Here is a 24,828-nt window from a genome sequence, read left to right on the forward strand (position 1 = left end):
GTGTTCATCAAACTTCCAGATGATGAGATGAGAGTCATTCTAAAGTGGACAAATGGACCAGACTCCACACCTTGAAACTCACAAAGTTAATCTCAGATACTTGTGCATTTGAAATTCTTATTTTGGGGGTTCTCAACTGTACCCACCCCTGAAAAGGATTCCAAAAATTAGACATATTCCTTGACTGAAGAATGTATCTCCTCTTGAAGGGTATCTCATTTCCTTTGGTAATATATTTAGGAGAATTATACAGAAAACAAAAAGAGACGGAAGAATCCCTACTACTTAGTCTTTCAGATTAACTAAATCTATACAGGCAACCGATGAAGACAGAAGTCTACTTTTATGTCCCTAAAAACAAAATCTAAATTGAAAAGAAAGTCATCACCAAAAAGCGTATACAAGGACTTAAACTATTTTAACTGAAAATCCATCACATAATGAAATTAATGTGGTATCTTAATCCAAAAATTATCATTACTGCACGGTCATTAAACAGCCATTAGAGAGCTATCTTATTTGTGACTTTAACTTTAAAATCCTCTACTGCACTCAAATATAGACCTTATATGCAAGAATGGAAAGGAGTTTAACTGGAGTTAGGAGTCATACCTCCACACGCACTTAAATGTGAACATACTTATTAGTAATTTCACAAAAACCACTAAAGCTTAATTCCACAGGTGAAACAATTTCTTGAGGCTTTTAATCACTAGAACTCTGCTGAAAAGCTCTAGTTCATCAGCCACCTCCTGTCTAAACTGGATGCCTCCTTGCCTGTTTCAGTGCTGCTCCCTCTCAGGATTCTGGATTCTCTCACCAAGGGGTTTCCCCACCCCACTGGGCCAATCCCAGCCCTGGAAGGCTCCTCCTTGTGGGCTGCTGACTGGCCAGAGAGGAAGCAGCATGCTGACCTGAGCTAATTAGAGATGACTGCTGTTTCACTTCAATTCAAAACTTGATGTTGATTGTTGACGCAATTTTTCCAGCCCTCACTGAAACCCCAACACTCCTAAATATAGATATTTGGAAATGCACACTGTAAATGGCAGTATAACCATGAAGATGCTAAGTTCAAAGACCTGAGGGCACCTTTCTTTCTGATTTTTGGGTTTACAGACCTAAATTTGTGTTGGGGTCCCCTAGATATGTGTTTGTTGTCAAAGTAAGAGAAGTAGAGAAGTGGACGGGGAATAAGTGGTCAAGACAGCTATATAAGCACCTGAAGAGGAATTCTGCTTGTAAAAATCTTTAAAAAATTTTTTTATTAATGTTTATTTATTTTTGAGAGGGAGAGGGGAACAGGGTGAGCAGGGGAAGGGCAGAGAGAGAGGGAGACAGAGAATCCTAAGCAGGCTCCAGGCTGTGAGCTATCAGCACAGAGCCCTAGCAGGGCTCAAACTCACAAACCGTGAGATCATGACCTGAGCCGAAGTTTGACGCTTAACTGACTGAGCCACCCTGGTGCCCCCACGTGTAAAATTCTTTATGAGACCTTTACTCAATCATTCAGTTCTTCCCAGGACAGACACTCCAGAACTCAGTGCCTCAACCAACTCTCTTTCCTCTCCTCCCACCCCCACTTTTATCATTCACAGCCCCCTGCTCTAGTCACATATGATTCTGTTCCACCTCAGGGTCCTTGCTCTCCCTTGCCCCTAAGCCTAGAGGGTTCTACATCGCTTTTTTCATTTATGTAGAAATACTACTTCCTGGGGCGCCTGGGTGGCTCAGTCAGTTAAGTGTCTGACTTCGGCTCAGGTCATGATCTTGAGGTCCATGAGTTTGAGCCCCGCGTCGGGCTCTGTGCTGACAGCTCAGAGCCTGGAGCCTGTTTCAGATTCTGTGTCTCCCACTCTCTCTGACCCTCCCCCGTTCATGCTCTGTCTCTCTCTGTCTCAAAAATAAACGTTAAAAAAAAAAAAAAAAAGAAATACTACTTCCTTCAAAAACCTACAATTTACCTGAGAAGCTTTTCTTCACTACCTGTTATCCAAACCTTGAGCCTCTTCTTCCTCCATGCTGTTTTTAGGATCTTTGTGTTAAATAAACTCATTTGTTACTTTTTTTTTTATCATGTTTTGTGACTGATTGTCACTTGCTTTTCATAGGTATTGATAATCCTCTTGACTATTTCATAACTTCATAATCCAATATGGTCTTTTAAATTTTTTTTAATATTTATTTTTTGAGAGACAGAGAGAGAGAGAGAGAGAGAGAGAGAGAGGAAAAGCGGGGGGTGAGGGCAGAGAAAGAGGGAGACACAGAATCTGAAGCAGGTTCCAGACTCTAAGCTGCCAGCACAGAGCCCAACGTGAGGCTTGAAACAATGAACAGTGAGATCATGATCTGTGCTGAAGTCAGATGCTTAACTGACTGAGCCACCCAAGTGCCCCATAATCCAATATAGTTTTTAAAATAACATCAAAATAATTGAGTCACATAAAAATGCTGTTTTTAAAATAGGTGAAAAATAGTCAAGTATCAGCAGTGCTATACAGTTCAACTTAGTATTTATATAGAAACTCAGGAAATGCTCTCAAATAAGTATGTCTTCTTGTCAGCTTCTTCTTCAAGACATTTATTTAGATACTGCCCCACATGGTTAAGTCTCTCTTTCTAAAACCTATGAAAAGCTTCTCCCCAAAATGATTAGAGGGTTATTAGTGCTTTTTCCAAATGGTGTTAGCTATTATAAAAAAGAAAATATTATACTGAGTAACTGAAATAACAAAGACTTTTATAATAGTTCTAAAAATGCAGCAATAAAGGAGAACTCAGGTTGAATAATAAAATCTTGAACTTACCTTCCTCCGTAGGATTAAACCCACAGATGTCACAAATGCAACGAACCCACTTATTCATCTCTTCCTCACTGTCTGCTACCAAGTAGAAAATTCGGTCAATGGTGTTGATATCAAAAATGTAGCTGTTTTCAAACTCTTTTTTGTTAAATGTCAATCCAGCATCAACTTGCTGACATAAATTTAAATCAATAATACGGATAGGCTTCTTGGCATGATCATTTTTGTAATACTCCAGGACATCTGGATCTCCAGTTAAGCGACCACTGCGTAACACAAACCATCTCCTCTTCCATGCCTAGGGATGAAACAAAAATATCCATCTAGTATTAATTTGAGAGAGATTTTTCAAGAAGATGCACATTTATCAATGCACATTTCACAAATGAATTGTTGAAAGTCACACACATGTTTTCTTTGTTTCCAGGGAATAATCTACCACTCTTTACTGATGCCTCAACTTAAAAATGTGTCTATATATACATATTTATTATTTTCTATTAGATCTAATAGAATATTAGAAGATATTGATCTATATTAGATGGTATTACATAATGTAACATCAGGTCAATAAACTAAGGAAGACTGAGTTTTTACTAAATATAAAAAAACAGTGGTTTCAACAAATGGTGCTGGGAAAACTGGATATCCACATGCAAAAGAAGTTGGACTCTACATCATATAAATATTAACTCAAAATGGATCATCAAAGACCTACACATAGGAGCTAAAATTAGAAAACTCTTAGAAGAAAACACAGGGGAAAGCTTCATAACATTAGATTAGGCAATTGACAGGACATTAAGAACGCAGAAGAAACACAAAAGAAAAAAAATAAACTGGATTACATCAAAATTTAAAATGTACACATTGAAGGACTCAATCAATAGAGTAAAAAGTCAGCTCACAGAATGAGAGAAAGTATCTGCAAATAATTTGTCTCATAAAAGATTAACGTCTAGAATATATAAAGAATTCCTACAACTCAGTAACAACAAAATAACCTAGTTTAAAAATGGGCAAAGGACTTAAACAGAGTCTCCAAAGAAGATATACAAATGGCCAATAAGCACATGAAAAAATGTTCAACATCCTATCATCAGAGAAATGCAAATCAAAACCACAATGTGATACAATTTCATACACATTAAAATGTCTTTAATAAAAACCACAGAAAATAACAAGTGCTGGCCAGGATGGCAGAAATTAGAACCAGTATGGAAAACGGTATGGCAGTTCCACAAAAGATTCCAGTTGTAAATATCCAAAAGAATTGAAAACAAGGTCTCAAACAGGTATTTGCACCCCATGTTTATAGTAGCATTACTCACAACAGTCAAAAGGTAGGCGCAACCCAAGTGTCCATTGATGAATGAAGAAATGAACAAAATGTGGAATATACAAAGAACACTGTTCAGTCTTAAAAGGGAAGAAAAATCTGACACACGCTATAACATGGATGAATCTTGAGATGTTATGCTAAGTGAAAAAAGCCAGTCACAAAAGGATAAAGTATATGACTCCACTTATACGAGGACTGACAATAATCAAAATCTAGAGACCAAATGCAGAATGGTGGTTGCCCGTAGTTGGAAGATGGGGATAACGGTGTTTAGTGGGCAGCGTTTCAGTATGGGATAATAAAGAAATTCTGGAGATAGATACTGGTGACGGTTGCACAACAAAGTGAATGTACTTCATGCCACTGAAGCTGAACACTTAAAAATGGTTAAAATGGTAAATTTTATGTTAGGTACAGCTTACCACATTAAAAAAAAGGCAAGGTTTTTCATGCCTTACTATCAAGCCATCAGTAAGTACATAAAGGGCGGGGGGCACCTGGGTGGCTCAGTCGGTTAAGTGTCTGACTTCAGCTTAGGTCATAATCTCACAGTTCGTGGGTTCGAGCCTTGCGTCCAGCTCTGGGCTGACAGCCCTCTCTCTCTCCCTCTGCCCCTCCCCCACTCATGCTCTGTCTCTCAAAAATAAATAAATGTTAAAAAAAAAAGAATATATAAAGGTACTTCTTCAAAAGACTCCTTTGTATTTTAAGCTTCTCACTCACTCCTGTGTGAGGGGAATGGAGAAAAAAGAGTTTAAAAGCTTTCCTCGTTTCTCACCTGAAAAGCAAGCAAAGAAATGGGCTGTGTCTTTCTTCCGGTGAGTCTGTTTTCAAAGACCACACGGATAAGATCTGTATTCTTATGGGTTGCAATTTTCCTCCTCCTTTCTCTTTCTCTTTTCCCTTTTCTTCCCAACAAACATATACTAGCAATCTAGATCTATACTCACCATGTACTTCCTCCACAAATTTTGGTCAATTACGGGTTTCATACTATGCCTCAACAGGCCTAAAATTCTTTTACTATTACTCTCTAAAATCTCGTTGATTAAATAATAAAAACAGAACTGAATGACTGAAACAGTGCTTCAACAGTCTTTAAATCCAACAACTCTGCCCAGAAACAATATTAAGTCTTAATCCTCCTTGAATGTTTTTTTTTTCTCTTAAAAAGATTTTTTTAATGTTTATTTATTTTTGAGAGACAGAAAGAGACAGAGCATGAGCAGGGGAGGGGCAGAGAGACAGAGACACGCAGAATCTGAAGCAGGCTCCAGGCTCTAAGCTGTCAACACAGAGCTCAAAGTGGGGCTCGAACCCATGAACTGTGAATTCATGACCTGAGCCAAAGTCAGCCACTTAACCGACTGAGCCACCCAGACACCCCGAACGCCTTCTTAAAACCTGGACAACTGTACTTATAACTGAATTAGCTTGGGCGATAACTTTAGGTTTAACGTTTTAATAGACTCTAAACTGTATCCATTCAAGGAAATGTAGCTACATTAAAAGGTAAATCAGTGAGCTAACCAGTCAATAAGTTATCGATTCTATTGTAAATACCTGTGGGGAGAACTACAAGTAGGTAATTCATGATCGCTACTCTTAAGGAGTTGACTAATCATGAAGCAAATATTTACAATACATGAAAATATTTGATAATACAGCAAACCTGTCAACATACCTGCAGAACTATTGCTAAATGGAGAGGCATTCCTTCATGGAAAAACTGGATGCAATCCTTCAATAAGATTTAGTAGAAATATCACAAAAGCCTAAAAATATTATGTAGTTCTTTAATGTCAACAAGGTTTTAAATTAACTTCTCAGTCCAACTATAACTCCAAGCAAAGAGGAACTAGTCGTGTCCAGAAAGAGATGGCAGTAGGAAGTTCTTCTAGATGCTTTAGAGAACACTGAAAAATCCTAACATGTTAAATTCACATGACTTTAGCACTGGTTTCTGGATTACAAAAATCCATTTAGTTAGTAAGACATTTATTTACTTCAAAATAAATAAATATCATCTCTTAGTAAAGTTATGCCATACCTCTCTATCAAGCGGTAAGCCTGAAAAAGTAATAGAGAAGAAAAGAGAGACGAAATATAGTATTATGTCACTTCTTTAGGGCCATCAAGGAATCATATCTTTTAGTAAGCGATTTCTCCAGATAGTAAAGATTCTGTCTTTAAATGCAGAAATGACTTTTTAAAACTTTAATGTCTCTTGTCGAAATCTTTCTACAATGCCTCACTACATAATTCATTGAACACAATCCACCCATTCCCCAATGACTCAGACGAAGTATTATAGGCATCAATCTCTATACTGCACTTTCAGGGAAGCTCTGAGAGGCTGCTCAACTATTTGCCGCTATACTAAATAGTGCCCTACTGCTGTGCCTGCGTAGTTGATCTATAATCTTTTTAATACAGTTAGCCTTGTCAGTTGTCACTTCTCTCTTCTAATAATACAGTTAATAGGATGCCAAACTGCTTCCTGCCTCAAGAGACTTTGTGCATGCCATTTCCTGAGTCTAGTATGTTCTCTTGCCAGGCGGACTCTGACCTTTGGGCCTTCCCTTCCCAGTGACCCCCAATTTAAGTAGAGCACAGTTTTAGGGACCTTATTACCCATGTAATAAGGTACCTTACTACCCATGTAATAAGGTACCTTACTACCTAAAGGATTATTATCATTTTGCAATTTAAATTTTCTTTGTATTTATTTATTTAGTATCTAACTCCCTAGGCAGACTGTAAAATCCACAAAGATAGTGACTTGTCATTACATATTCCATGCATAACACAGCACCTGGTATCTAGAAATACTTGTACGATAAGGAGAATTTCCCCTAAGACTCTGAAGTTGTAAAATTTTGCGAATATTAGATTAGATATAAGGGCCACGTTGAACAGAAGGCGTGCTTTCAAAAACTCTTCCACTTGAGAAAAAGACCTGGATACTGAACATACACATAATAACATAAACATAACTAAGGCAGCTTTACCAAAACACATGCACAAAACACCTTGGAAAAAATGACAAAAAGAAAGGAAAAGAATGTGTCCTTCTGCTACAGCTTATGGGTCACTCTTTGTCTTCTGGTTAACTGTGGCTCCCCAGCCATTTCTTTGCTTCTCTGTTGAAATGATATTGTTAAAATGTAAAAGGCCCTTGGAAACTAAAATAAATAGCCAAGACATGAGTAGCACTGGGGAACAGGAGTAGAATCAGGGAGTACTAGCTAGGCTGTACTGGCGATTACAGAGGATAAGAGATGAACCCTTACAGCAGGAAATTACAGCATTAAAACACAGAATTTAGCCAACAGCACCTGCCACTTATTTATTTATTTTTAACATGGTCCAAATGTGAATGTTTGTCTCAGTCACAAAATGAGTCACTCTTATTGAATCTGGCACAGATTAAACTGGAAAACAAAAGCAATTACATAAACTACACACTTTAATAAGGCAGATACAAAGGTTCTCTGGATTATGGTACAAAGCACAATTTAGCCACAGAATAAAGCTTGATGCTCGACAAGAGAACTGACATCAGCGCCCTTGCTAATCACAGCACAAAAGCTTCTCTATGTTTTGTCAGAGCACAAAATGGGCCCACATAAATCAGTCTTTGTTATCTGAAAATATCTGGGATTCTTAAAGTTTGCCCTATTTTTATCCTCGCTGCCTTGGTAGCCCCAGAGAAAGCTGTACATTGCCTCACCAATCCTGCAGCAGTAGCAGACAAAAGAGGACAAGTTTTCTAGAAACCTTCAAAAAAAAAAAAAATACTCAAAGCAATTTTCAACAAAATTCATGTGGAAAATCATTTTCACTACTGGCATTCCATTACAAGCAGGTCTGCTTAAGAGGAACTATGCAAAAATCTACTTTGTTGTCTTTCCTTACGTTGCAATAATCATTTCAAGTTGAATAAATGATGCAGTAATAAGACTTCATCAGCAGGTCTGTGTTTTAAAGTAGCTTAAAAGCACCCTACTCTGGTCCCCGGGTCTTGTCTCAGGGTTTTAAGAATAACTTTGGCTACTACATTAACATCAAAAGAGAAGAGCCTGTACAGTCCATGGATGCCAATGGAAATCTATTTAGATGAGATGACAAACTAAATGTCCATAATGCATTGCCATTTACCCATTCCCTACATTCAGTGACTGCCTACAGGATAAAGCCCAAACTCTCTGGTAGGCAGGGCACATGGGGCCCTCCACGCCTCTCTCTGTCTCCCCAACCTTACTTCTTGCCTCTCTGCCTTCCAACCACAATGGAAATTATTGCAGTTCCTCTAATGCTCTGCTTCTGTCCTGCCTCTGGCCCTGATACATGCTGCCCTGTGGCACATAATCTACTTCTAGACTCAACTCAGACCCCTTCAGGGCACCATCCCTGAGTGGACCCCTCTAAGCTCTCCATTTCCACCTTGATCCTAATTATGATGTTTGACATTCCCAAAAGTGAGTTTCCTGCGGGCTGAAGCCATATTTTTTCACCTTTCATCTTTGTTTTCCATTGCCCAACCCCAAGTACTCAGTCTACATCTGCTGAATATGCCAATCATAGGAGGCAAGGATAAAAATACAGAATTTCTCACATTACCTATGTGTCATGGGGATAATGATATAACTATACTCTGCCCAACCACTTGTAAATGGAGAACTGTCGGGCAAGGTAGAGGTGTATAAGCTATAAATTAACTTGTGTTAAAAACTCTACAGATAATAGTTATTTTTAAACTTCATTTTAAAGGAGTTGTTCTTTTAAATTAAGCATATTTCTGCATTTAAGCAAATTACATAAATTGAAGATAAGCTTGTCACATTGAAGCAAGGTCTTAAAATAGGTTTATCATATACCCTACAGAGTATCGGTGTGCATACATTGTCTAGAAAGTACAGATGGAGTCCCATTATCTAGTGAGAAGAAGAAAAAAAAAATTTCAATCTAGATTAGCCTCAAACCATCACCTGCAATAATATTAACAAATTCACAAAATATGCCTAATTTGCCTAATATGGCAAGTGGGCTCAGTTTTAAAGAAATACACTGTAACTGCTGCACTGATGTTTTCTGACTTCTCTGTGGCATAACTGACAGAGAACATGCCTGGTGTAACCCTTGCCAAGACTGCCTAGTGCCTTCCTTTACAGGAAGAACTAATTATTAAAGAAATAAGTATATGGGTGGGCAAAAAAGAAGAGGTCAGGGTGGTCCAGTGATTCTCAACTCTAACTGCTCATAAGAAATATCTGGAGAGGGGCACCTAGGCGGCTCAGTTAGTGAAGCATCCAACTTTGGCTCAGGTCAAGATGTCAGGATTCGTGAAGCCCTGCATTGGGCTCTGTGTGGACACCTCAGAGCCTGGAGCCTACTTTGGATTCTGTATCACCCTCTCCCTCTTCCCTCCCCCACTCTCTCTCTCAAAAATAAATAAACATGAAAAATAAATAAATAAATAAATAAATAAATAAATAAATAAATAAAAGAAATATCTGGAGAATTTTACTTTAAAAAAAAAATGATGCCTGGGGCCTCATCTCAGATAGATAGTAGGTCTGGGACATTAGCCCTGGCACATAGTTTTAAATGCTAAAGAGATGATTCTAATGTACCACCCAGACTGAGAACCACTGGTCCAATCAATAGACAGAATTAGGTTGCTCCACGAAATGGAATTTCAAAAACAATCAGAGATCCTTTCAAGCTTATGTCTATCTAATTCCTCATGCCTTCTACTCTTGCCAGTGAGGTTAAATATAGTTCCCTCCTTGTTTTTGTTGAGTATTTATCCCACTGGTGAACGTTTGAACTCCTTTCTGTTGTCGGAAACCTAATCCATTCCTTAAGATTCTATCCTAACCTTCCCCTTTCCTCTCCACACCTTCCCTCTGGACTCTTGGCAACTCATCAATTACTGCTCTGAAATGTCTCTTGCATTGCTACAGTTCAGTTTGGAACCATCTGTTATTTTACTACATACATTTCCAAATGTTCCAAATGTTTATGAATTATTTTCCCAACTAGACATCAAGTTCCTTGAAAGTCAAGACCATTCCAAGGGGCGCATGGGTGGCTCAGTAGGTTGGGCGTCCGACTTCGGCTCAGGTCACGATCTCGCAGTTTGTGGGTTCGAGCCCCAAGTCGGGCTCAGTGCTAATGGCTTGGAGCCTGGAGCCTGCTTCGGAATCTGTGTGTGTGTGTCTCTCTCTCTATTCCTCCCCGCTCGCGCTCTCTCTCTCAAAAATAAAGATTTAAAACATTAAAAAAAAGAAAAAAAAGGCAAGCCAAGACCATTCCTTAAATTATTCTGTATCAGCAATAGCACTTTACAACTCGTGAAGTCCTCAGAGCCTTGATGGGATGTTTTTAAAGTTTTCTGTTCATCAGAATGATTGCAGAGTCAGCAAACTTAAATGAAAAGATCTCAGGGAAAGAAAAAAAGTCTAAAGTTGTTATTAGGGGAAACTCCAAACTCCTTTCATACAACAGCATACAAGGTTCTTTAAAGTCACACTTACCTGCCGCCTCCCCTCTCCAATCTCTCACCTTCACAGACAACTTGCACCAAACGCCCATGTTATGTTGTCTGGAGTCTAACACACCCTCTCTCTCTCACCCAATGAGCTCCCACACTCATTCTTCAAGACCAAGCTCAAGACCTATTCTTTGAAGCTTTCCTCAGCTTCCCCCTCATTAAAGGCATCTACCTGCTACACTCTTCGGAGCTCTCAGCATACAGGTCCCAAGCAGCCCATTAGCAAGCCCATTCCCTTCAGAAAGAACTCTGATGCCTGCATTTAGGTCTCTCATCATTGCCAAAGTTTGCCTGGACCCAATAAGCTGAAGAACAGCAGTTTCTACATTGTTGAGCCAACTACCGAAGAAACATCATCACTGTACTTTTATTAACCCTACATCATCCTAGGAAGCTGGGAAAGCAAGGACAGTGGAACGTTCTTATTTGCAATCTCTTAAAAGATATTTATTTCACAACTGATAGTTAAGGAAAGAAAATCATTACCATGAATTCTTTGCTATAATTCAAAATTTATGTATAATCATAGAAATGTGTAAAATTTTAGAGTTGAAGACATGAGTTTCCTAAGATGAAAATGCTGTTTTTAATAAGACAGGTTTTAATCTAAACTTCTTCGTAAGGTTAATGGTTAAATTAAATGACGAGACTTCTATACGGTAACAAATAGATGCAAAACACTTAAAATGTGAGATAGATTTATATATATGATAAACACCCACAAGATAACTGTCAAATAAAAAAAAAAAAGCAACTTTCTGAATTACACATATGGTATGACTTGCATTTGTCTGAAATGATTGTGTGCTTATACACACAAACTGTGTTTAGATAACAAGACTGGAAGGAGACACATTGACAGTGTTAACTGTGGTTAATTCCAGGAAGAGGGATGGGAAGGTCACCCAAGTTTCATATTTTCATTTTATATAGTTTTGTATAGTCTGATTTTTTCAAGGAGTTCCCATTTATTACTTATAATGTAAAAGTTACATATTTAAAAAGCTTATGAATAAAAATGCCTAAAAAGAAAGTCTATTAATATTTAAAAATTTAGGAACGATGTACACAAAACAAAAAGGGTTTGCGTATGTATGGAAATGTATACTCTTCTTCTTACTCTGAAATTAGTGAATGAATTTAGCCTTTCTTTTAAATATAGAATTCCAGGATACATCTGGAAGGGCTCTTAGTCAGGAAATAGCTTAGACAAAGTATAACTACTTTGTTTCAATGACTGGAATTTAGGGGGTTAAAAAAAAGGCAAGTTGGGAGCACTTAAAAGATTTCCCATAAAGTTTTGATAGTTATAATAGTCTTAATATTTTAATTTTCTTTAAAAACCATGTCAGCAAATGGTAACATACTCAGATATTTAAATATCTAAAAATAAGCACTTTAGGAATTACTTTACCTATTAAGAATATTAAATTTCCATAATAATACAACTAAGGTAAATAAAATAAAGAAAAACAAATTAGCCATGAAACAAAGACAAAAGAAAACCATTTGCTTTAAAAGACTTGAGTTGTTTTCCAGGAAACACCATCTTTTCTCATAGAGCAAAATAAGGAAAAAACAGGCTCGGTGGAAGTTTCCACTCCACTGGCTCTATCATTATGATCATCTGTTCCAAACACACACAAGCCTAAAATTTCCTGTTTTCAAACTATTGTCACCATTTTCTAGCCTGGTGCTATCTGTGCTAACTTTAGCTTAGTAATATAAACAAAAGAATACACCAAAAATAATGCAAAACAATACCTAGATGTAGGCTAACAACTGTTCCACAAACCTTTTAAATAGTTTACATATATTGCCTGGACAAAAACAAACTGCTGGACCTGAAACAACTTCATAATAGCAAAACTAACAACAACAACAATAAAAAAAATCAAATTCAATTCAGAAAAAAATATTATAGTACCTGGAGGAAAGTCAGGGAATTTGCAATTAAATAAAAGTACATATAATTTACTTGTTGAAATCATTGCTAAACTGATGCCCACCTCAAAGCCCTGGCCTAAGTCCTACATAAAACAAACAAACGAAAGAAGCAACAGCAGAAGCTGCTGAGTGTTCAGTGTATACAAAGCAGTTTTTACACCTTTTCTGGGTCATAGATCGCTTTGAGAATCTGATAAAAGCAATGGAAACATTTCTTAGAAAAAGGCATATAAATAACATTGTACACAGTTTTAGGGGTTCACAGGACCTCTGAGGCACATGTTAAGAATGTCTGAAATAGAACAACACTTTAATATTTCTTACTACAAAGAACAGTTTGGTATGAGACCTTGGACCCCAACCAGGGAAATGTAGTTACCAAAGTTCCACAGGAAAGTAGGTCACCTCATAGCATTAACTCTCAATACAGCATGGTGGGGCAAGTCAAATATATTTTTACTTGTGAATGCTAGTTCAAGTATCTCATCATATTCCCAACTGTCAGGGTTGAGGGGACACACTCTAAGTCTGGGGGTTTTCATGGCTTCTTTACCCTGACCAGGGCTGAAGAGGGGCAGGATCCTGGCTGGCAGTGGGTCCAAGATAAGTATGCAACATCCTGAGTGACTAGGGGTAGAGGCCTGGGTGACGTACAGCTGAACCTGTACTGGGAAGAAAGATCGCCAGCTTTGGGTTTCATGTGATCTCATCCTTTTCTTACTATGATGTGCCCCGAGAAGGAGCAAGGGTCATAGGAGAATGGAGTCAGGAAGTCCACTCTATCTTTTGGGAATCAGACTTCAGCCTTGCCTCTGGCCTAGACAAAAACTAGACTGCCTTACGGCAATTATTATTAGTCTTGTGCTCTCACAGTGATTTGGGACAGTATTTTATATTTATTTGATATTTTGCCACACTTTGTTCAGCATGAAACTAAACACAGAGTAGGTAATAAATACTTGTTAAATGTAACTGGACTTCAAGAAATACTTATGTGAGGGGCGCCTGGGTGGATCATTCGGTTAAGCATCTGCTCAGGTCATGATCTCATGGTTCGTGAGTTCGAGCCCTGTGTTGGGCTCTGTGCTAACAGCTCAGAGCCTGGAGCCTGCTTCGGATTGTGTCTCCCTCTCTCTCTGCCCCTCCTCCACTCACACTGTCTGTCTCTCTCTCACAAATAAACATTAAAAAAATTTTAAAAAAAGAGAAATATTTATGTGAAATAAAATGAGAGTGTTAAATGATTAAAAAAAAAAAAAAAAAGGAAAAGGTCGTTGGAATGTCATATGTAGTCTGGCCAGTTAGTGATTTAGAAAGGGAGCCACAGCTAGTGATATAGCAAGCATATACATATCTCTGTCTTCTGCATATCTCCCTAAGAATCTGTGGACACAGAGGTAGCACAAAATGTCCAGGCAGACTCTTATCAACCTAGCTGAAAATAGAAAAAGTAAATACAATAAAGGGCTGTGAGCATTATCATGAGCTCCAAACACATCCAGGGTCACTGAGCCATTAATTCCTTTCTAGGAATCTCATCTAAGGAAATAATGCAAAATGCAGCTAAATACGTGGGCACTGAAATATTCAACACAGTGTTGTTAATGTGAGTATATAATTGAAACAATTTAAATGTTCAACCATAGGTAGGGTGACCAACCATCCCAGTTCTCCCATGACCATCCCTGTTTTAGAACACTGAAAGTTCCACAAGTTGGGAAACCCCTCAGCCCTGAGCAGACCAGTAAGGTAGGTCACAGAAGGGAACCGAGTAAATAAGTTAGGATACATCTCCACAAAGCAGTCTTACACAGTCACTAAAATGATGCTTTTGAAAGGCATTTTGAAGACTTTCCCCTCATGGTTTATAAAGTTTCCAAAACACTGAGAGATCTTGGCAAGGAACTAATCTTTTCCTTTGGAGTAACTGGAAACTGGTGTGAAGAAATACTGGCAACTTTCCTTTGTATCGTTCTACCTGTCACCTGTGCTAGGCAGAGCTGACTGTTCCAGGGTGTCCCCAGCACCTTGTGCAAACTTCTATCAGAGCATTCTCACCTTGCATGTCAGTCAGGCCTTTCTCTAGCTGCTTTCCTCCCCAAGACCCTGTCTTATTCCCCTTTAATCGAAGTGCTTAGCACAGGGTACAACATGCCAGGACTCGGAGGCTTAAAAGGTACATATGACAACTGTTACCTGAACAAATGGACTAATGTCTCCTGGTGACCCTGAGGATGCTGTCTCTGTTGTTCACTAACTTAGTCTCCACGTAAATGCATGATACACCAAAGGCAATAGTGGGCCTTCTTATTCTGTAAGAGTACAGCCATAAATCCTATCAAATCTCCTCCACAAGGTTCAGTCACCAAAAAGTGAAACTAGCTTAATCAAGAAATAACTCATTATGAAACCATGCCAATGTACTTAGGAAACTACCACTTCAAACAGTGCCTACAGTATTAGGAGAACATCTACTTTGCGGAAGTAGATTTAACTATATGTAGTTATATTCTCTTTCTCCCTACACATACCGATATATATTCAGAACTGTCGCATATGCGTATATGTGTGTAAAATGATATTCCAGTGCCTGAGGGTAGAATGTAATGTCATCAGAGAGAATATGGGCAAAATGCCATGGGCTACGAAGTAATGTCAATGTACATGTTTAACTGATGAACAAGATGTGAGAATTTTAGCCAAACGTTATTAAGTGGTAGGAAGGTGATATCACATCTTAAAGTGACAAAAATTTCCAGAAAAGATACAAATTCAAATTGCAGTTTGGAGCAGTGCTGTCCAACAGAACTTTCTGCAACTTGGGAAATGACTATGCTGACCATCCCAGCAGCTACTAGCCACATGTCACCATAGGAGACTTGAAAAGTGGCTGGTGCAACTGATTTTCTTTTCTTTTCTTTTTTATTATTTTTTTTAGTGTTTATTTTGAAAGAGAGAGAAAGAGTGTGAGCGGGCAGGGGCAGAGAGAGGGAGACACAGAATCTGAAGCAGGCTCCAGGTTCCAAGCTGTCAGCACAGAGCCTGACACAGGGCTCGAACTCATGAACTACGAGATCATGACCTGAGCCAAAGTCAGACGCTTAACTGACTGAGCTACCCAGGTGCCCTTGATTTTCTAATTTATTTAATTTAGTCACATGGGGCTAGTAACTATTATATGGACAGTGCAGTTTTAAGGTCCATTCTTTGACTTGAGAGGCAATACCAAATGCTGAAGAGGCTGTAGCTCTAAATAATAAGACCCACAACCAATGTTTAAACCGTGTAGCGCAACTGTAAGTTATTGTGCCGGAGATGGGAACAATTATGTGAACTTATTTCCTCATTTTACTGTGTTCCACAAGCTTACTATGCCCCACAAATACATGTAATCTATGTTGTTATTATTTCTTGGAAAAGAACAAGCTTGCTTCAAGAGAGGTTTTTTTAAAAAGTGAATACCAATAACAATCTGGAATTTAAGAAATTTATCTTCCATAAAACTGACACATTTCTAAACTCTATTTCTTGTTCAGCTATCCAATCCAAAATAATTAATGCTGGAATAGGGCTTGTATTTTGAGTTCCCAGCAAAACATACAAAAAATGTTCTCATTTTCTGTTTTATGTTTCTTACTGAACATTCACAATTCACAATAAAGCAAAACACAGATACGTTGAGACTTGGATCACAGCTCAAAACAACACTTTCATATTAAGAACTAGAGGAAAAGCATTGAAGTGTTACAGAAACAAATTTCAAATTTCCATAATTACATTTATACATAATAAACCAAAGTAATGCTTAGTACAATTTTCTGCTAAACATAAAACTCACACCAAAGCTTCCAGAACCGAAGAAATGTGGCAATGAGAGTTTCCCTTAGAAAGACACTTCCAAATAGATAAGTTACGCATTCTGAAGTCACTGACTATAAAACATATCAAGTTCAAAATGCAAGGAAGAATAACCTCATGCAAAGAAGGGAACTGACTACAAAGTTGAACATGATACAGAAGTTAGGCCACAGATAAATGAAATCAAGAAGATCTTTGATGCAAACGTGGAAGACTCGGCCTAAGCACTCCTGCTGCTGCTGCTGCTGCTGCTGGTGACTTCGCATTACCCTCTATGGCACTGGGGGTGGGGGTCACCGTTTCACAAAACATGATTCTTTGAGTAAAATCACTTTTTCATCCATGTAACATGCAGATAATGATCTCCTCATACAAGAAAAGCTATTGATCATTGACTTCTTTTTGTTTTCAACAATTCAATGCCATCTTACCTATTTCGTGATGTGCCAGCCCTAAAATGAGCCTAGCTTTCTTTTTTTCTGTCAACTTTCTATCTCCCCCTCTACACCACTCAAGCCTTATAACCTTTGACCCCCAGGAAATAGATACAATGGGTTGAAAATAACAGTGACCGTAAGGACTTCTGTATGAGGATTTAATGCTTGAGGACTAGTAGAAAAGGGCTGGGGGAAGGAGAAAACGACCACCTATTTGTGCCAGAGGAGTAACAGTGCCATTTGGCAGTCCCCAAGTCATCTTTGAACTCCAAGCAAAACTGTTACCCAAGTTACGCAGTTCATAAAAGCTTAAAAATTATGTAGAGTATGCAGAATCATACATATATAGATACACCACACACAGTCAACACAAGATAACTTATCTGCTTTAAATATGTTAGAAACTATGAGACAATCAGAGTCATTCACAAAGTGCTGCCATCTGAGGTAACAGACGACAACTGACTGTGTCTGACTTGCCAACTTGAAAGTTCAGTAAAGTCTGTAAGAGCTAAAAATAACCACACAAACATGTTTACAGCATTTTGAAACTACAGGATCCACAGTGTCTTCTAAATATAAACCTTGAGTTTGGAGGACAAGGATTGGCTTTGGGTTTTCAGGGACGTCATCAAGACATCCCACACTTCACCACAGAAACTCACATTTCAGTATTTTATTTTCAATATGCAATTGGTGGTATTTAACTAGAGTGAAGGAGGGGCAGATTTGGAATGGGGAAGATGAGCAGAAAAGGAAAAGATGGTACCTCTTCCCCCCAGTTAATTAGAGGGCTCCAGAATACCACAAACCCCCAACTCTTTATGGTGGGACATGACCTTCTGAAAAAGGATATCCTGTCTGTATTTTTCCATTCAACCTATTCATTCTCCGATCCAATCTCTTACCCCTTCCACATTCCTGTGACTTTAGATGCTGCTGCAACACATAAATGTAGACAGGAAGTGAGGTGGAACATATACATATATGAAAAAGTCCCCACATCCCAGCTGCTACATGAAAGTAGGCATGTTGAAGGCATGTTGAGCATAGGCATGTTTAATTTTTATTCTATTCCTAAAAAGTGAGGTAATTCTAAATCACTAATCATTAGGGACATACAAATCAAAGCCACAATAAGATATCACCTCACACCAGTCAGAATGGCTACTATCAAAAAAGACAAGAAGTAACAAGTGTTGGCAAGGATGTGGAGAAAAATGGAACCCTTGTGCACCACTGGTGGGAATGCAAATTGATGCAGCCACTGCATCAATATGGGAAAACAGTATGGAGGTTCCTCAAAAAAAACCAAAAACAGAAGTACCATACGATCCCACCAACAGTAATTCCAATCCTGGGTATTTACCTGAAGTAAATGAAAACACTAATTTGGAAAGATATATGTACTTCTATGTTTATCGTAGCATTATTTACAATAGTCAAAATATGGAAGCAACCTGTCCATGGACAGATGAGTGGATAAAGAAGATGTGGCATATGTACATACAGTGGAATATTTCTCAGCTATAAAAAAGAATGAAATCTTGCCATTTGTGAATGCATGGATGGACATAGAGGTATTATGCTAAGAGATACAATCCAGACAGAGAAAGACAAACACCATTTATAATTTCACTCAAATGTGAAATCTGAAAACAAAACAAACAACAGCAGCAGCAACAAAGAAGAGAGAAAGAGACTCATAAATGCAGAGAACAAGCTGGTGGTTGCCAAAGTGGAGGGGAGCAGGCAGACAGGCAAAACGGGTGAAGGGGATTGAGAGGCACAAACTTCTAGTTAAAAATAAATAAGTCATGGGGATAAAAAGTACAGCATAGGGAATACAATCAATAATATTGTAATATATTTATTGCACTGAGCATTTTGCAATGTATATAATTCTTGAATCACTATGTTGCCCATCTGAAACTAATTTAATATTATAGGTCAACTATACTTCAATTAAAAACTTAAAAATTAAAAAAAAATAAGCCAAACACATGGAAAATTTTCCAACTAAAAACCAACTGGGATTGGTGGGGGTGGGGTGGGTTATACTAAGACTTTTGAACATTCAAAGAAGCATTTTATTGGTGCAGAAAAAAAGTCCATTTGTTCTCTGTGAGTTATGTAAAGTTATTTAAGTTTATTTATTTTTGAGAGAAAGAAAGAGAGAGCAGGGGAGGGGCAGAAAGCGAGGGAAAGAGAAAATCCCAAGCAGGCTCTGCACTGTCAGCACAGAGCCTGGTGTCGGGCTCGAACTCACAAACTGTGAGATCATGACCTGAACCAAAACCAAAAGTTGGATGCTTAACTGACTGAGCCATCCAGGCACTGCTGTGAAATTATTTTTGATATTAATTTTTGGATAGGATTTGTTTAAATTTTATCCTCTGCCTTTAATTCTTAGACATCTTGAAAATGTAGCAGCTATTTAAAAAATAAAGAGAAAGAAAAACCTGCAACAGACTTCACCCTATACTTTCATGTCAGAAACTTCAAGTGTCTGCACCTCTATTTTATTTTTTTTAAACATTTATTTATTTTTGAGACAGAGAGAGACAGAGCATGAACAGGGGAGGGGCAGAGAGAGAGGGAGACACAGAATCCGAAACAGGGTCCAGGCTCTGAGTGGTCAGCACAGAGCCCGACACAGGGCTCGAACTCACGGACCGTGAGATCATGACCTGAGCCGAAGTCGGACACTTAACCGACCGAGCCACCCAGCTGCCCCTGCACCTCTTACTTTAAAGTACTGTGGTGGGGATCGCCTGGGTGGCTCAGTCGGTTAGGTGTCCGACTTTGGCTCAGGTCATGATCTCGCGGGCTGTGAGTTCAAGCTCCACATCGGGCTCTGTGCTGACAGCTCCAAGCCTGAAGCCTGCTTCAGATTCTGTGTCTCTTCCCTCTCTGCTCCTCCCCCACTCATGCTTGATCTCTTTCTCTCTCTCAAAAATAAATAAACATTAAAAGAAATTTAAAGTACTGTGGCGGAATCTTTATTTCTGGAGGTTATCCAATTTCCAAGTGAAGTGTTCTCTAGAATAAAATGGTGTAAGTCACATAGGCATTTTCTTAAATTTATTATTACTAAACTACAAGGAACAATGAATTCAACTGAAAAATTAGGGAGAAATTCTATATAATCCTACCAATATAAAAAAAAACATTTTTTCCATATATTCATCTAATTCTTATTCATGTACATATATACTTTTTAGGTAGCTAGCTTTTTAAATAAGATGAATGTATTTTTGTGTTTTTTTATTTTGTTTATTTTGTTTTTGTTTTTTTTGTTGTTGTTTTTTTTTTTGTTTTTTTTTTTTGACAGAGTGCAGTAGGTGAGGGCAGGGAGAGGGGGACGGAGGACCTGAAGCGGGCTCCATACTGTTAGCACAGACCCTGACATGGGGCTTGAACCTACCAACTGTAAGATCATGACCTGAGCCAAAGTCAGATGCTCAACCGAATGAGCCACCCAGGCGCCCCGAATGTATCTCTGGTTTCATAAGCTTCATTCTTAACTTTCAGAGGTTGAAAATTCTCAAGTTTAAAATTTGAATCCATTAATATTTCACTTATTGTGACTTTTCCCAGGTCTGTCTTATCATGCTAGAATTATGGAAATTGAAGGTGAAGCCCTGGCTAAAATGTTTTCTGAAACCCGATAAAGAAAATATATTTAATGACTGTACAAACACAAGATACTTATTTACCATGGACTTTCTTAGCACAGCATCCTAGATACATGTTAGTAATTAAGATTAAAAAAAAAAAATTTTTGTAATGTTTATTTATTTTTGAGAGAGACAGACAGCATGAGCAGGAGAGGAGCAGAGAGAGAGGAAGACACAGAATGAGACAGGCTCCAGGCCCTAAGTTGTCAGCACAGAGCCTGATGTGGGGCTCGAACCCACCAAATGTGGCATTAAGACCTGAAGCTCAAGTCGGACGCTTAACTGACTGAGCCACCAAGGTGTCCCAAGATATTTAATTATAAACTCAAAGAATGTCCTGTTAAGTCCTGTCCAATTTACGACAGCATGCAGTTTATGCTATACACAAATAATAACCAGAACAAATGTGTCTAATCCTCGACAGAAAGGCTATCACTTGCTTTACCAATAATTACTTTCTCATACTGTACAGAACGATTTGTTAAATCTAATAGATGAAGAATTTATGCCACCAGAAAGATCTTTTGATATTTCACTTATGTTAGGCGTTGTAACCTAAAGACATTCCTGGAATACATACCTCTCCCTCTTGACCATTTACATGTTTATACCTTAAAAACTAAAAGATTTATAAGATTATCTATAATGAACAAAGGATAGTTTGTTCCAAAAACCGAAGGAAAGTTGGGGAGAAACAAAGTATCTCTAGTGAAAATTTGACTGACTTTAAAAAATGAAATAAACAAAAGCACTGCTCTTTATTTTGTTGAATGATTGGCCAAGAAAAGGCAAAGCAATGAGATTTTCACTTACAGATTAAATAACCCAAGGTTGCCTGAAGTAAACAACTTTTTGGTAACTAAGATGCAATTCTTGGTGGAGCAAAGACAATGGTTAAGAAGAACAAAACACAACATCTCTGGCTGTCCTCCTAGACACAGATTAAGAGGAGGGGCTTGTTGTCTCACGTAACAACTGAAGTCCCCACTCCAATCCCACATGGCATTCTAATATTTATGAGCAGTTAAAAAAAAAATTAAGTCATTAATAAAAAGTGCCCAGCACTGTAGCCATTAAGAATTTCTTCTGGTTCCTCTCATCCTAGTTCTTTCATCAAATGGTTCAGAAGGAAACCGAAACTTACCATTTGTTTATGCCCAGTTTCCCAGGCTCTACCTCTTTTCTTCACTGCTCTATTCTCAAAACCCGACACACACAGTGCCTGACAAAAAGGAGGGACTTAAAGTTAGGTGAACAAATGAATGAGAGTCTTCATGTGTAAGGTGAACCTTATAGGGATCATCATTATGGTCATCCATAAATAATTATTAAGTGATTTGATGGTGGAAACATGCTATGAAAGCAAAACAAACATGATGACGACTAATTAAAAAATTATCATTAAACTTGTATAAAAATGTTTACATTTTAAATGTAGAAACAAGCATATTAAGAATCACTTTAGGGGCGCCTGGGTAGCTCAGTCCGTTGAGCGTCCAACTTCGGCTCAGGTCATGATCTCATTGTTCGTGGGCTTGAGCCCCACGTCGGGCTCTGTGCTGACAGCATAGAGCCTGGAGCCTGCTTCGAATTCTGTGTCTCCCTCTCTCTCTGCTCCTCCCCCACGCATGCTCTGTCTCTCTCTCTCTCTCTCTCCTTCAAAAAATAAATAAAATATTAAAAAAAAAAAAAGAATCACTTTAAATACGTACTACTATATGAAATACAGCTAAATAGAAAAACTCTCCCCCAAGCTATCCGGGAGCAGCAAACATAGGGCTCAAGGTTAGAGTCAATGCATACACGGGTATGGGTTTCTTCTCCATTCTTCTGTCTGCCCCCTAGTGGAGTCCTTATGAGCAGAGAAAACAACAACCAAAAAGCAGCACAAAAATGAAAACCAAACAAAAACAACAGAACAGAACAGAACAGAACAGAACAGAACAAAGCAGGATGCACTTACTTTGGACTCCCACAAATCAGTCACTCAAGAACACAAAGTTAATTTATGAATTCCTACTAAACACCATGATCCAAAGACAAAACTCTTGTATCAACCTAGGTAGGTTCACTATTTCCTTGAGTACCTTTGGACTTCTGATCATTGCCTTTTAAGGAAGAGTTGGCATCTCTAAATTGAATCTAGGTAGTACATGGTTTTCTCAATGTTTAAGAAGACCAAACAACTTACTGCTAGTTTCTAAGTTGACATGATCTGGCCACTATTTTTGGTTTTCAGATATCTCAGACATGAATAGCTAAAAACAAAGTCATTTCCATAACAAAGATTCTGGAAAACTATAGATTTCTGCCGTACTTCAAGTCAAGGAACAGGTAAAGTGAAACAGACACCAGGGTTCAGTGGCGGCGTGATTGAGTGACTCCTCTCAAAAAGCATGCTTATCTCCATGGGATCTGTCTGTCTAGAGAGGAGTGTGGGTTTTGGTTATGATCTCATCATCAGCAACAACCGACTCTCCTCTAAACTGTCTGCCCATTTTATACTAGAGTTTCGCACTAACATGCACACTCTTTATATATGAAGATGACAGATGTAAATAACCAATCATGTGGCACCCTCCATCCCCCCGTGACTGGTGACACACATCTGCAAGACAACCAGCCAGCATATACAAATTACACTCACTGAAGAAAACATCAGAAAATGATCTCTGAAGGGGAGATGCAAGTATTAGACACAGCTTCTGGGCTACAGTGATCTCGTGGTTCCATTTCTTAACTTCTAGAGCAATAAGAATGCATAATTCATGATAATTATAAACAAAATGATTTCTAGAGAAGCAATTCTAGATTTTCTCCCATATTTAAGTACTTGAACATGTAAGACTCCTCCTGCATTAGTAGGAATTCTGTTTCCCAGAACTGTATCAAAATCAAATGAGAGGATCCATTGAAAAACATTGAGATGAAGAAAGGCACGAAAACAGTTAACTTAATGACCATTTTTAACAACCTTTGAAGAAGTGCATTAGTACGTTAATTCTGGCAGGTTCTAAAAGCAGTGAGCTTCCAGTGATTTATGACTACGTTTTACACGTATGCCGTATCAGCTTAAAACACCCTCACCAGCTCTTTCATGGAGGAAACAGAGTAGCCTAAATCAGGAGAGAGAAAATGTTCAAAGGTTCATTTTAATAAGCAAATGCTCAAGATACAGGAGTACAGGACTTAACATTGTTTTTCTGTTCTCAGACTGCTGTGAAGGCTATGAAAGGCGCGAGGAAGGAGGAGGCAGCTGACATCCATCTTCCTCGTTCGCTTATCTTTCCCCTCTGGACAACACCCTGAGCGACAGGAAGTATCAAAGAAGACCGGATACAACTCTTATGCTTTTAATGCTTTCCCCAATTTCTCTGTTGTTGCTCAGATCTCTACTAGAAAAGCAGGAAAAGGCAAATTCCAACCAGGGACCCCCAAAAGACTTATTCAAATCATCAAGGTTCATATATCAGGAAAAAGGAGGTGGGGGGGAATTTCCCTAGTCTCTGTACTTGGATATGGATCCATGGGTTAATGTTTATCTCTTTTCTGTTTTACTACCAGATTATTTATAGACGGTAAAGCAGCTAAAATAATTGACTTTAAAAATTTACTATATTTAGGCAATGATATCACTCCTAAGTTTTAAATACACTACCATTATGATACAACCCTTAAAGCATGCTTATACATCTAATTTAATGTTTTGGAGTCTGCTCAAATTATTCATTAAAATGAACAACAAAGGAACAAAACAATGAAGAGGCAGCTGTTCAATTTGTGTATCTCATTTGCAGTATGTTGTGTATTTATAGTTAAAAAGAGCAAAATAAGCTACTCAAGGCAGAATTGTTCCCACTCTCAAATAATTGTATTTTTAAAATCTGTGCAGTATCGTTAGTAGACTTAAGTTTATACAAGCAACACTAACTTTTTTGTGTGCTACAAAATTAAACTTTAGCATTCATCCAATTTGTAATCATATTTATTATCTTTTCTGCTGGTTTGTTTAGCATTTTCTTTCTCCAAGTAGACTACATACAAGTGACTTAAGAGCAGAGATTGAGTACACTCCTGCTACCAAGCTCACAGCACAACAGATGAAACAGTAATAATATAAATAAGAGTATTTATATGAAAATAGCCTATAAAATTCATACCTATAGGAGGGTAAACATCAAATTCTACACTATCAGTTAAC

The 24,828-nt window shown here is 38.2% G+C and overlaps 1 protein-coding gene across 4 annotated transcripts in view; it reads right to left on the minus strand.

Annotated features, from left to right (window-relative positions):
* GAB1 (GRB2 associated binding protein 1) overlaps positions 1 to 24,828 on the minus strand; it is a 123,576-nt gene that overhangs the window by 38,453 nt on the left and 60,295 nt on the right. For all 4 annotated transcript variants that reach the window (XM_040473100.1, XM_040473103.1, XM_040473106.1 and 1 more), the window contains exon 2: positions 2,808 to 3,102. In XM_040473100.1, coding sequence (XP_040329034.1) covers positions 2,808 to 3,102 — 295 coding nt within the window. The remainder of the gene's footprint in view (positions 1 to 2,807; positions 3,103 to 24,828) is intronic.

Source organism: Herpailurus yagouaroundi, unplaced genomic scaffold (genome assembly GCF_014898765.1).
Source record: "Herpailurus yagouaroundi ecotype Mexico unplaced genomic scaffold, PumYag 28, whole genome shotgun sequence".
Taxonomy (NCBI): domain Eukaryota; kingdom Metazoa; phylum Chordata; class Mammalia; order Carnivora; family Felidae; genus Herpailurus; species Herpailurus yagouaroundi.